Genomic DNA, 15,380 nt, shown 5'->3' on the forward strand with positions numbered 1-15,380 from the left:
CCTGAGACCGTTTCTGACAGTTTGTGCAGAATAATGGTTGTGCAAACCCTTAGTTTCATCAGCTGTCTGGGTGGCTGGTCTCAGACCATCCCGCAGGTGAAGAAGCCGGATGTTGAGGTCCTGGGCTGGTGTGATTAAAATGGGTCTGCGGTTGTGAGGCCGGTTGGATGTGCTGCCAAATTCTTTAAAACGACTTTGGAGGCACCTTATGGTAGAGAAATGAACAGTCAATTATCTGGCAACAGCTCTGGTGGACATTCCTGCATTCAGCATGCAAATTGCATGCTCCCTCAAAACTTAAGATATCTGTGGCATTGTGTTGTGTGACAAAACTGCACATTTTAGAGTGTCCTTTTATTGTCCCCAGCACAAAGTGCTCCTGTGTAATGATCATGCTGTTTAATCAGCTTCTTGATATGCCACACCTGTCAGGTGGATGGATTATCTTGGCAAAGGAGAAATGCTCACTAACAGGGATGTAAACAAATTTGTTCACAAAATTTGAGAGAAAAAAGATTTTTGTCCATATGGAAAATTTCTGCGGTCTTTTATTTCAGCTCATGAAACATGGGACCAACACTTTACATTTTGGGCTTATATTTTTGTTCAGTGTACGTAGCACCAGCTGGCTTTCTAAGCTGTAATACTAGAACTACATGTGTGTCCTCCTGTTCAGATTGAGAGTGGTTGGGGATTTCAGCCATAGAGCTATATGGATTATAGCTAAATTCCAACTGTACTGGCCCACTGCTGTAGAGAAAGAACCAGTTTGATGCTCTCATAGAGAGCGACTGATACAGTGAACTGACTGAGTGGCTTACTGACTGACTGACTGACTGACTGACTGACTGACTGACTGAGTGGCTTACTGACTGACTGACTGAGTGGCTTACTGACTGACTGACTGAGTGGCTAACTAACTGACGGACAGACTGACTGGCTTACTAACTAACTGACTGACTGACTAACTGACTGGCTTCCTAACTGACTGACTGGTTGGTTGAGTGCTTTTCTCCTCTTCTTTTCTGCAGTTGCTGTTTGCTGCTGAGATAAAGACTAGTTACCCACAATATACTCAGTAATGATGTTAGCATTGGGGCTACCAGCTGGTTTTGGGAGAGTTGTGGAACAGATAGGGGGGAAGGAAGGGCAGAAGTTAAGGATAAAATGAGGAGTAGAGAAAATTAGGGAGAGAGGGAAAGGGAGGGGAGAAGTGAGATGGAGAGAAGGAGGAGACAGGAGAGGGAAGGAACATGGGAAGGAAAAAGAGAGAGGGGGGGGGGGATTGGTAGCACTGCAGACTAAAGGTCTGACTGTAAAAGAGAACAGACATTGTGCATAATACTCTGTTTCACAGAATGATGTAAACAAAAAGCTAATTCCTGCTACTCGACACATCCTCAGTGAGAGCTGCACGAAAACAGAAAGAGACTCCAAATATGATCACGTTTTCATACATTACACTCAAATTTAACTCCCCTACACAAATATCCACTCCAGATTGGTAAACTGTAGAAGTCAAAGTGTTCTCCCCCCTCTCTCCCTCTAACACACAGACTGGGAATCTCTCCTTCTAACACACAGACTGGGAATCTCTCCCTCTAACACACAGACTGGGAATCCCTCCCTCTAACACACAGACTGGGAATCTCTCCTTCTAACACACAGACTGGGAATCTCTCCCTCTAACACACAGACTGGGAATCTCTCCTTCTAACACACAGACTGGGAATCCCTCCCTCTAACACACAGACTGGGAATCCCTCCCTCTAACACACAGACTGGGAATCTCTCCTTCTAACACACAGACTGGGAATCTCTCCCTCTAACACACAGACTGGGAATCCCTCCCTCTAACACACAGACTGGGAATCTCTCCCTCTAACACACAGACTGGGAATCCCTCCCTCTAACACACAGACTGGGAATCTCTCCTTCTAACACACAGACTGGGAATCTCTCCTTCTAACACACAGACTGGGAATCTCTCCCTCTAACACACAGACTGGGAATCCCCCCCTCTAACACACAGACTGGGAATCTCTCCCTCTAACACACAGACTGGGAATTTCTCCCTCTAACACACAGACTGGGAATCTCTCCCTCTAACACACAGACTGGGAATCTCTCCCTCAAACTCACAGACTGGGAATCCCCCCCTCTAACACACAGACTGGGAATCCCTCCCTCTAACACACAGACTGCGAATCCCCCCCTCTAACACACAGACTGGGAATCTCTCCTTCTAACACACAGACTGGGAATCTCTCCCTCTAACACACAGACTGTGAATCTCTCCCTCTAACACACAGACTGGGAATCTCTCCCTCTAACACACAGACTGGGAATCTCTCCCTCTAACACACAGACTGGGAATCTCTCCCTCTAACACACAGACTGGGAATCTCTCCCTCTAACACACAGACTGGGAATCTTTCCCTCTAACACACAGACTGGGAATCCCTCCCTCTAACACACAGACTGGGAATCCCCCCCTCTAACACACAGACTGGGAATCTCTCCCTCTAACACACAGACTGGGAATCTCTCCCTCTAACACACAGACTGGGAATCCCTCCCTCTAACACACAGACTGGGAATCCCCCCCTCTAACACACAGACTGGGAATCTCTCCTTCTAACACACAGACTGGGAATCTCTCCCTCTAACACACAGACTGTGAATCTCTCCCTCTAACACACAGACTGGGAATCTCTCCCTCTAACACACAGACTGGGAATCTCTCCCTCTAACACACAGACTGGGAATCTCTCCCTCTAACACACAGACTGGGAATCCCTCCCTCTAACACACAGACTGGGAATCTCTCCCTCTAACACACAGACTGGGAATCTCTCCTTCTAACACACAGACTGTGAATCTCTTCCTCTAACTCACAGACTGGGAATCTCTCCCTCTAACACACAGACTGGGAATCTCTCCCTCTAACACACAGACTGGAATCCCCCCCTCTAACACACAGACTGGGAATCCCTCCCTCTAACACACAGACTGGGAATCTCTTCCTCTAACACACAGACTGGGAATCTCTTCCTCTAACACACAGTCTGGGAATCCCTCCCTCTAACACACATACTGGGGCTTGCTCTGCACCCACTGGGCAGAGGAAGGCCAAAGACGATGATGTCACCGCCAAAACAATGCCTCATTCAGCTAGGGGCGGGCGGGCAGGAAGCAGGCTCTCGCTTAAACGACAACATCTGCAGAAACAGAGAGAGAGTGCGAGACAGAGAGAGAGAGAGAGAGAGACAGAAAGATAGAGAGGGAGGGAGGGAGAGAGAGAGAGACAGAAAGATAGAGAGAGAAAGAGAGAGAGAGACAGAGAGATGCTCTCTATGAGAACTATGGCTCATAAATACACTGAGCATGTATGATTTCTTCTCTCCCACCATTCTGGAATCCATCCTGGAATTCAGAATGTTCTCTAATGCAATCAGTTCTAGAATTCACCACAACAGCAGCCTTTAGAATTCTGTCTGTCAGACTTTCTAGAAAGAGGCACTTAGCTCCATGATATCCTGCACTGATTCAGAAGTGGAACACCAAGTGATCAGCAGAACAGTTAGACAGTATCCCAGCAGACTGCAGTGATCTCTGACAATCTGACACTATTTGAAACATTAGACCCAGAGCCTGTGGTCCTGTGGGGATAGTAGAATGGCTCCTGACCTATGTCCAGGTCTCATGTTCCCATGTGTTTCACATTACCACGCTACACTAGTGGCTGAGAGGAGCTAGAGGACATTAGAGAACATAGCTATGTGATAATGGACCTAGTTGACAAATTGAAAGGTTTTTGACATGAACTCAGACTCAAGTATTGCATTGTATATGAACTAGATCTAGCATGCTTTCTCTGGGAGTTGGTTACATATAGTATTTTGTGTAAGTATTTTGTGTAAGTTGAGTGTGCTGTGCATAATCTCAACTCTAATGTCTAAATAGACCTCCATATCCTGCAGCATTGGACCTGTAACCCCAGCCAGACACAACCAGTGGGAGGAGGACGGTATGAACAGAACTATCCCCTGAGACACCCAGCCAGACCCCTCTGCTAATGAACCTCAGCCTGCCTGGTCATCTCACTCATGCCCCCTGCTGGATGAGACTGGGACCAGTAGAGGCTTAATTACAGGACATTACACTGTAGCTTCACTAGACATGCTTTAGTAGTGGATAGGCCAGAGACTCTTCTAGAATGATGTCTGAGTACTGCACTTTGATACACCTAAATCAAGCCTGCTTTCATGGTAGACAACCAGACACAACCTGTGACAACCAACCACTAACCCACTCAACCTAACCCTAACCCTAGTCATAACCCTAACTTTAACCCTAGCCCTAACCCTAGCTTCAAGTCCACACCCTGGCTCAACCCTAACCCAAGCAATTACCCTAACCCCAGCCACAACCACAACGCTAACCCTCAACCACAACTCTAACCCTAGCTTCAAGTTCACATCCCGGCTCAACCCTAACTCTAGCTTCAAGTTCACATCCCGGCTCAACCCAAACCGTAGCCATTACCCTTACCATTACCCTTACCTTAACTCACTCAACCCACCATGTTTTCCCACCGCTTTGCCCCTACCTTGCTCTCTTACCTCATTGAGTTGGGTATGGCTCCAGAGCCCTCCACTCCCCCCTGGGTGTCTGTATGAAACCCATTAGGGATGTCCCACCGGCCAGGCTGGCTCAGTACAAACTCTGACCTCGTCCCGGTGATGGTGGTCCTTAGTGGGCTTCCTCCAGGTCCAGGCCCAGGCCCTGCAGCACTCTCCCCAGCCTCAGGCTCTCCTTGCTGGGCCTCGGTTCCAGCCTCACTCCCCTCCTGCTCCATGACGGTGGCTAGTTCTAGCTCCAGAGGCTCAGGACTCTGAAGGAAGGACCTCTGCTGAATAAGGGGGGTGAGCGGAGCCTCGAAGCTGACGCAGCTGTCTGTCTCATCTGTGAGTGACAGGACATCCAGAGAGTCCAGACTACTGTAGCACGTACCCCCGCGGAGAAGCGCAGACTCAACGATACGCTCAAACGTCGAGCTGAAGCCGTCCTTGTTGTCCACCGTGTTCTTCTCCCTCTCGCCCTCCCCCTCTTCCTCATCTTCCTCTTCCTCCCTCTCTATGGCCACAACGTTCTCCACGATGCGTTCAAACACAGAGCTGAAACTGTCCTGGTTACCCCTCCCATCCCCTTCCTCCTCCTCCTCCTCCTCTTCCTCCACCTCTGTGTCCGCCAGCTCTACGGAACACTCGAAGGTGGAGCTGAACGTGTCCAGGTGTTCCTGGATGACCTCTACTAAGCCGCATCCTTCTCCCTCATCTTCATCCTCTTCATCATCCTCCTCTTCATGCCCTTCGATTCTGTTCTCAGGTTCTATCCCGTTCTCCAGCCTGTATGGAGAACATGGAGTATCATCAGAATACAACTTTTATAAAACAGTTACATATTAAACTACACACTCGTCCTCCACATTAACATACTCATCTCAGTCTGTTGACGAATGTTCTATAAATGATCTGACCTATACATTCACTCATGACCACACTAGTCAAGGTCTGCTCATGTCTGTTGTACTGACCTGACTATGTCCAGAGACTGCGGTGGGTCTGGTAAGTCCTGGTCTTCTTCCTGGTTCTCAGGTGGTGGTGTTAACTCCTCCTCCTCCTCTCCTTCCTCCTCCTCCTCACAGCTGGGCTCGCAGGCTGGTTCTGCCTCCTCTGTGGCCTCTGTGTTCATGTTATCCCCCTCCTTCTCCACCTCCTCCACTCTCTCTAGTTCTCCATCTGTCTGACCATCCTCTGAATCTATCCTCTCATCCCCCAGCCCATCTTCTTCATCACTTGTCTCTGCCATACTCTCTCGCTCTTCATGCACCTCTCCTTCTCCCTGCATCACTTGTTCCACTCCCTCAACTACCTCATCACCCTCTCCCTTTCCACTTTCCTCACCTTTTCTTTCTCTGTGTACTTCCCCTGCTACCGTAACACTTCCCTCCCCTTCCTCCTCATTGGTCCCCTCTATCCCCTCCACCTTCACCTCCACACCTAGCACCTCCAGCCCTTGGTCTGTGGCTGACTCCTCTGAAGGGTGGGCTGGGGTCACCCCCTGGATGTCTGGGGGTGTAGGGGGTTCAGTCTGGCGTTGTCCCTGCCCCTCCTGGGTCATGGTGCCTGGTTGTGGGGGGGAGTCGTCTGGGGCCAGGGGGGAGGCAGTGAGCTCTGGATCCAGAACCAGGGAGGACAGACCGTCTTGGAGAGAGAGACAGAGGGGGTTGAAAGGAAGTACAGGTGAAAAAGAGAAGAGAATAGAAGAAAAAGAGAGACAGAAGGGAGGGGGGTGGGAGAGGGGGGAGGGGTGGGTTGCTGTCTGATACAGTTAATTTCATTATTCTTAGCCTTAATTGTAATATGGAGGTCACCTTGGACAGAATCCCCCCTGTACTTGTGTGGGTGGGTGGGTGGGTAGGTGTGTACATGCTTGCCCGAGGGTCTATGTGTGTGTCTAGAACACTATGTCCTCTAAACCAGATGAGTTCAGAAGAAGCAGAAAAAGAGGCCAGAAGAAGGAGCGCGAAAGAGAGAGAGAGAGTGAAGGAAGATCATTTTAAAGCCCCTGCAGATCCATGTCAAAAGGATCCCTCTTACAGAGTCATATTTTCTCCAGAGCAGCAGGCCTTTAATCCACACAGCTGCTCCTCTATCCCTCATCACATCACATATCACATCACATTAAATCTCACATCTCACATCACATTACATCTCACATCACATTACATCTCACATTACATCTCACATCACATTACATCACATTACATCTCACATCACAGCTCACATCACATTACATCTCACATTACATCTCACATCACATTACATCACATTACATCTCACATCAGAGCTCACATCACATTACATCTCACATCACACATCACATCTCACATCACATTACATCTCACATCACATTACATCTCACATCACATTACATCTCACATCACAGCTCACATCACATCTCACATTACATCACATTACATCTCACATCACAGCTCACATCACATTACATCTCACATCTCACATCACATTACATCTCACATCACACATTACATCACATTACATCACACATCACATCTCACATCTCATATCACATCAAATCTCACACATCACATATCACATAGCACATCTCACATCACATTACATCACGTATCACATCACATCTCATATCACATATCACATCTCACATCACATAGCACATATCACATCACATCTCACATATCACATCACATCTCACATCACATAGCACATCTCACATCACATCTCACATCACATAGCACATCTCACATCACATCTCACATCACTCATTCACTGCTTTATTTCTCCTCTTTTCACAGCTGAATGGCTTTCACAAACCACCCAGGTTAAGTGCCCTGCTCTGGGGTCCAGATGCTGAAGGTCCACCGGGGCTTTAAACCTGCAACCTTCTGGACATCAGGCACTGGTTCTTATTGGAATATCAGCTGGAGATTGGGCAGCGAGTCTCACTCTTCATTGGTCTGGGTTGTGTTTCATTGGGCTGGTAGTATCACCAGCATACGATAATGTAGGAAATGTATTATTGGACTGAAATAATGTGATTTTGGACTTTTATTTTGGCAGTCAGTGTACCTGTTATTGTTTGGTGGTAACACAATTGGTTACTGTACAGAGAACAAGGCTTTTGGAACAAAGGACTGTTTTTAATAAAGACGGAGTCTCTGTGTGCAGACGTCACATTGTCTGCTGATTCATCAGCATTAAAACTTCTTCAGGCTAGGGTCTATTTTTCTCAATTTCCGCCTGACCTACGTGCCCAAAGTAAACTGCCTGTTGCTCAGGTCCTGAAGCCAGGATATGCATATAATTGGTACCATTGGAAAGAAACACTCTGAAGTTTGTAGAAATGTTAAAATAATGTAGGAGACTATAACACAGTAGGAGAAAATCCAAAGAAAAAGCAACTGGATTTTAAAAATATTTTTTGAGCGCCCATGCTCTTCCAATGGAATGTATAGGAAAAAAATAAATATAGCTCCCAGTATGCAATTCCGATGGCTTCCACTGGGTGTCAGTAGTCTTTGTTCAAGGTTTCAGGCTTGTTTCTTCCAAAACAAGGAAGAATAATGAGTTTTAGTACAGGAACTCAGACTTGGAAATCAGTGTATGCGCGCATCTGCTAATATCGCTTTCCTATTGAACATACTTCTTTCCGTATGAAATATTATAGTTCAATTACATTTTAGGGTATCTGAGGATTAAATAGAAACGTATTTTGACTTGTTTTAACAAAGTTTAGCGGTAGCTTTTTGGATTCCTTTCTCTGCATGTTGAACGAGTGGATTACTCAAATCGATGGTGCCGACTAAACTGACTTTTTGGGATATAAAGAAGGATTTTATCTAACAAAACGACACTACATGTTGTAGCTGGGACCCTTTGGATGACAAATCAGAGGAAGATTTTCAAAAAGTAAGTGAATATTTAATCGCTATTTGTGAATTTATGAAACCTGTGCCAGTGGAAAAATATGTAGGGCGCCGTCCTCAAACAATCGCATGGCATGCTTTTGCTGTAAAGCCTACTGTAAATCGGACAGTGCAGTTAGATTAACAAGATTTTAACCGATATAAGACACTTGTATGTACCTAAATGTTTAATATCCATAATTTTTATGATTATTTATTTGAATTGGGCGCCCTCCAGTTTCACTGGAAGTTGTCCCGCTAGCGGGACCCCTAGCCTTAATTAATAGACCGGCGGATAACCTACGGCTTTACATTAGTAGGTGTAAGCAGATTTGAGGTACGTGTTGGAGCCGGTTGTGATTTGATGATTTTCTTACATTTATGTCTCCAACCCTATAGACCAGGCTGAACCTCCCAACCCTATGGACCAGGCTGAACCTCCCAACCCTACGGACCAGGCTGAACCCCCCAACCCTATGGACCACACACATCACCAAACTCAAATGCAGACATACAATGAAACACTTATGTAATCTCTTTCTCTCACACACACACACACACACACACACACACACACACACACACACACACACACACACACACACACACACACACACACACACACACACACACACACACACACACACACACACACACACACACACACACACACACACACACACACACACACACACACACACACACACACACACACACACACACACACACACACACGCTCTCAGTCATGTTGTTGACAGTGTTGTTGAGTGTGACTCGCCAAACAGGAAGACAGCTATGTAGAGCAGCACTAAGAGTCCAAACAGGAAGACAGCTATGTAGAGCAGCACTAAGAGTCCAAACAGGAAGACAGCTATGTAGAGCAGCACTAAGAGTCCAAACAGGAAGACAGCTATGTAGAGCAGCACTAAGAGTCCAAACAGGAAGACAGCTATGTAGAGCAGCACTAAGAGTCCAAACAGGAAGACAGCTATGTAGAGCAGCACTAAGAGTCCAAACAGGAAGACAGCTATGTAGAGCAGCACTAAGAGTCCAAACAGGGAGACAGCTATGTAGAGCAGCACTAAGAGTCCAAACAGGAAGACAGCTATGTAGAGCAGCACTAAGAGTCCAAACAGGAAGACAGCTATGTAGAGCAGCACTAAGAGTCCAAACAGGAAGACAGCTATGTAGAGCAGCACTAAGAGTCCAAACAGGAAGACAGCTATGTAGAGCAGCACTAAGAGTCTCACTGCTGAGGAGCTGGCAGATGTGCACCTGTACCCAATGCCCATACCCCACATCACATTGTTATGCACTGTGTGTGTGTGTTTGTGTGCGTGTGCGTGCTGTAGCTTGATTGGCCGATACCCGCTAATTATCAAAATCCAGAAAAGAGACATTCAATTCTACAACCCCCTAAAAATAAGCGATTTTCACACCTTCCACAACAAAGCCATCACCTACAGACAACTGAACCTGGAAAAGAGCCCCCTAGGCAAGCTGGTCCTGGGGCTCTGTTCACAAACACAAACACACCCCACAGAGCCCCAGGAAAGAAACACAATTAGACCCAACCAAATCATGGTAAAAAAATGATAATTACTTGACACATTGGAAAGAATTTACAAAAAACACAGAGCAAACTCGAATGCTATTTGGCCCTAAACAGAGAGTACACAGTGGCAGAATATCTGACCACTGTGACTGGCTCAAAATTAAGGAAATCTTTGACTATGTACAGACTCAGTGAGCATAGCCTTGCTATTGAACTGCTACTGAGAACTACTACTGAGAACTACTACTGAGAACTACTACTGAGAAATACTACAGAGATCTGCTACTAAGAACTACCACTGAGAACTGCCACTGAGATCTACTACTGAGAACTACTACTGAGAACTGCTGCTGAGAACTGCTGCAGAGAACTACTATTGAGAACTACTACTGAGAACTGCTACTGAGAACCCCTACTGAGAACACCTACTGAGAACTGCTACTGAGAAATACTACTAAGAACTACAACTGAGAACTACTACTGAGAAATACTCCTGAGAAGTACTACTGAATTCCTCTACTGAGAACGACTACTAAGAACTGCTACTGAGAAATACTACTGAGAACTACTACTGAAATTTTCTACTGAGAACCCCTACTGTGAACTGCTACTGAGACTTACTATTGAGAACCGATACTGAGAAGTGCTATTGAGATCTACCACTGAGAACCGCCACGGAGAACTAATACTGAAATCTACTACTGAGAACGACTGCTGAAATCTACTACTGAGAACAACTACTGAAATGTACTACTGAGAACTACTACTGAGAACTACCACTGAGAACCGCCACAGAGAACTACTACTGAAATCTACTACTGAGAACGACTACTGAGAACAACTGCTGAGAACTGTTGCTGAGAACTAATACTGAGAACTACTACTGCAAACTACTACTGAGAACTCCTACTGAGAACTGCTACTGAGAACTGCTTCTGAGAACTACTATTGCAATCTACTACTGAGAACTACTACTGAGAACTGCTACTGAGAACTGCTTCTGAGAACTACTACTGCAATCTACTACTGAGAACAACTACTGAGATCTACAACTGAGGACTACTACTGAGATCTACAACTGAGAACTGCTACTGAGAACTGCTACTGAGAATTACTACTAAGAACTGCCAATTTGAACTACTACTGAAATGTACTACTCAGAACTACTACTGAGAACTGTTACTGAGAACTACTACTGAAATCTACTACTGAGAACTGCTTCTGAGAGCTACTACTGAGAACTGCCACTGCGAACTACTACTGAAATCTACTACTCAGAACTGATACTGAGAACTATTACTGAGATATACTACTGATAAATACTACTGAGAACGACTACTGAGAACTACTACTGAGAACTACTACTGAGAACTGTTGCTGAGAACTACTGCAGAGATCTACTACTGCAAACTACTACTGAGAACTACTACTGAGAACTACTACTGAGAACTCCTACTGAGAACTGCTACTGAGAACTGCTACTGAGAACTGCTACAGAGAACTACTATTGAGACCTTCTACTAATATCTACTACTGAGAACTACATCTGAGAACTGCTTCTGAGAACTACTACTGAGATCTGCCACTGAGAACTACTACTGCAATCTACTACTGAGGACTACTACTGAGAACTGCTACTGATAACTGCTACTGAGAACTGCTACTGAGAACTATTACTGAGAAGTACTACTGCAATCTGCTACTGAGAACTGCTACTGAGAACTACAACTGAGAACTGCTACTGAGAACTATTACTGAGAACTGCTACTGAGAACTGCTACTGAGAACTACTACTGAGAACTACTACTGAGAACTGTTGCTGAGAACTACTGCAGAGATCTACTACTGCAAACTACTACTGAGAACTACTACTGAGAACTCCTACTGAGAACTGCTACTGAGAACTGCTACTGAGAACTGCTACAGAGAACTAATACTGAGAACTACTATTGAGACCTTCTACTAAAATCTACTACTGAGAACTACATCTGAGAACTGCTTCTGAGAACTACTACTGAGATCTGCCACTGAGAACTACTACTGCAATCTACTACTGAGGACTACTACTGAGATCTACAACTGAGAACTGCTACTGAGAACTATTACTGAGAATTATTACTGAGAACTACTACTGCAATCTACTTCTGAGAACTGCTACTGAGAACTGCTACTGAGAACTATTACTGAGAACTGCTACTGAGAACTGCTACTGAGAACTATTACTGAGAACTACTACTGAGAACTACTACTGAGAACTACTACTACTACTGAGAACTACTACTGAGAACTACTACTGAGAACTACTACTGAGAACTGCTACTGAGATCTGCTACTGAGAACTGCTACTGAGAACTACAACTGAGAACTGCTACTGAGAACTGCTACTGAGAACTGCTCATGAGAACTACCAATTTGAACTACTACTGAAATGTACTACTCAGAACTGCTACTGCAATCTACTACTGAGGACTACTACTGAGATCTACAACTGAGAACTACTACTGAGAACTACTACTGAGAACTTGTACTGAGAACTACTACTGAGAACTACCACTGAAATCTACTACTGTCAGTGTGTCTGTATGTCAGTCAGTCTGTCTCATCGTCTGTTATTGCTTTTCTTTTCCCCTTCGTTAATCTTTGTCCTCGACATAAATACTACTAAGATGAGTGTGTGTTTGTCTTTCTTGTCCCCCTCTTTCTCCCCCCTCTCACAGCAAGAAAACCACATCACATACTGCAGTCATTCTGGATCTACCAAATGACCTACTAACCCTTTATATGCACACCACTGCACTGCAGCCAACACACACACACACACACACACACACACACACACACACACACACACACACACACACACACACACACACACACACACACACACACACACACACACACACACACACACACACACACACACACACACACAATGCAGTAGACTGGCTATGCTGGCTGGGTGACAGTTTTTCCCCAGCACCGACATGTCACTGGTTCTTAACGCAGACGAATACTAACCGCCCTACTATGCACTATAGCCCAGTGAACCGTGCAAATCAGCATCTCACAAATCACCCCCGATAAGTCACTTCTAGTGCATCAATGTCAGACGTCTTGTTGCACTGTGTCATTATAGCGCTTTGCAATGACTTCATCAAATTCATTCCCTGGCATCAATCTTATTTATAACACCAATGCTATTTTTTTATTTGCTGTTTATTCACTTTTTTCCTAGAAAATATACGGAAAAAGGAGGATGAGACGAGAGAGAGAGTGGGGGGAGGGAGAGAGAGAGAGAGAGAGAGCGAGAGAGTGGGGGGAGGGAGAGAGAGAGAGAGAAAGAAAGAAAGAACGCATGTTCGGCGGCGTCTTATGTCTGTGGGCTGGCTGGTGCAGGGGTGTCTGGATGTCTGACGCCTCGATTCTCAGGCTGAATTAATTTGCGAGAAGAGAAGCACTTGCCTCGAGAGAGACGGTTAACAATATGTCTCTAAAAGAAACGTTTATTCAAATGAGCCCACGTTTTCAGGACAGGAGACTTGACGTCCCAATAAGCGTTATTAAATGGATTTAGACTAGACGAGTAAATACTATAATTAAGATAACAATGGCTCATGGTTCAGGGGTGAGAGGACTGTTATCAGGCACCTGTTCCAAACCATCCATCTCTTGCGGGACCGAAAGCACAGGGCAAACCTTCTCCAAGCCACACTCACGAAATGTGTGCCCTCGAAAAGCATAAAAATACAGAAACACAACACAGACTACTCACATAGGCTACACATACTCGCACTATCTCATTCACACACACAGAGCAAGAGCACAGCCTAGATGCAGTGATATTCTCCCAACCTCCTTCAGCAGTAACCATGACAACAGGATGGTTGAGAGACTGCTCGCGTTAAATGAGGCCGGTACTTTTCTTTTCCTCTCCAAAATAGACCTTGGTCGCTTTTGATGATCAACTCACTTGTCCTCCTAAAAGCGGAAAAGCGTTATTTCTCCCCCTGCCCATTTAAGGGGAGACCCCCCCCCCCCCCCCCCACCACCACAAAACCCCGTGGCCCACACACTGCATAGGATATTATGGACAAACAGAGAGCGTCCGAGACCCCCACCGTTACAAGGGCAGTAGGAAACATATACCCCGTTCCACTCTCCTTTATGCATTTGTGTCCTGGTACAAGGACAGGGATTTTGAAGAGAAAGCCTTTCGATCCTATTCAATCGGATTCCAGATGTATTAATCGGATAGCTAGGCTATATAGGCTTTGGTTATTTACTGAATTAAATTATTTGTGCATGCAAAATCTATCTATCTATAGCCTAGCAATAATGATATTAAATCCACAACAATATCAGTCATCCAATATTGCACTCACCAATAAAATGCGTTGAATCAAAGGTAGCCTGAAAAGCCAGTTCTGCACTACAGGTTCGGGTTGTTTGGTCTCTCTGCCCATCCATCCACGCGGGGGAACATATATCGACCTATGGTCTATTTTGTCCACGACGTGCGGGGTCCTTCCCGACTGGTACGCTGTCTAGTCTGCGCTGCAAGCAACTCCTCGCCGCACGGGTGCTGGCGGTACAGTAGGCTAGTCTCGCCTCCACGCACTGGCTCAGGCATGCGGGAGGTCCAGCCGGCGGGAAACGAGTAGACCGATTGCGCGTGGATGGGGGCGTCTGTGTGTGTGTGTGTGAGCGATCTAAGCGGATGGGCTGTCACGTCCCTCTCCTCCACTACTGCTGCACGCGAGGAGCATCTCTCTCCAATAAGTGTTCTGAGGCGCGCGGGCAGAGTGGGACTGTCTGTCTCTCGGTCCTGTTGGTATCCGTAATGATTCGATTTACCACTAACTCAGGATGAAGAGAAGGTTTGGCTTACATGCAAATACTATTTTTCAGTAATTTGGCTATAGCTTACCCGAGGAAAAGGGCCTTTATCCCAATACCCTTATTCCAGTATTTTATGTCAGTGTCTTTATCCCAGTGCCTTTATTCCAGTGGTTATACCAGTGCCAGCAGCATACCACCCTGCATCACACTGCTGGCTTGCCTCTGAAGTTTAGCAAGACTGGTCCCTGGATCGGAGACCAGATGCTGCATGAAGTGGTGTTGGAGGGCCAGTAGGAGGCACTCTTTCCTCTGGTCTACAAAACAATATCTCAATGCCCCATGGTAGTGATTGGGGACATTGCCCTGTGTAGGTTGCTGTTTTCCAGATGGGACATGAAACGAGTGTCCTGACTCTCTGTGGTCACTAAAGATCCCATGGTACTTATCGTAAGAGTAGTGGTGTTAACCCTGGTG

At 45.9% G+C, this 15,380-nt stretch overlaps 1 protein-coding gene across 2 annotated transcripts in view; it reads right to left on the minus strand.

Annotated features, from left to right (window-relative positions):
* psd2 (pleckstrin and Sec7 domain containing 2) overlaps positions 1–15,113 on the minus strand; it is a 37,973-nt gene extending 22,860 nt beyond the window's left edge. Inside the window, exons 1-3 of one of the 2 annotated variants that reach the window (XM_071399374.1) lie at positions 14,995–15,113; positions 5,600–6,269; positions 4,626–5,411 (exon numbers count right to left, since the gene is read on the minus strand). In XM_071399374.1, the coding sequence (XP_071255475.1) occupies positions 4,626–5,411; positions 5,600–6,186 (1,373 nt within the window). In that variant the 5' untranslated portion in view covers positions 6,187–6,269; positions 14,995–15,113. Of the gene's footprint in view, positions 1–4,625; positions 5,412–5,599; positions 6,270–14,449; positions 14,890–14,994 lie in introns of those variants that run through there. The other variant, XM_071399373.1, reaches the window with a different exon arrangement.
* Positions 15,114–15,380: the final 267 nt, after the last annotated feature.

The sequence above is a fragment of the Salvelinus alpinus genome, chromosome 4 (assembly GCF_045679555.1).
Source record: "Salvelinus alpinus chromosome 4, SLU_Salpinus.1, whole genome shotgun sequence".
Lineage (NCBI taxonomy): Eukaryota > Metazoa > Chordata > Actinopteri > Salmoniformes > Salmonidae > Salvelinus > Salvelinus alpinus.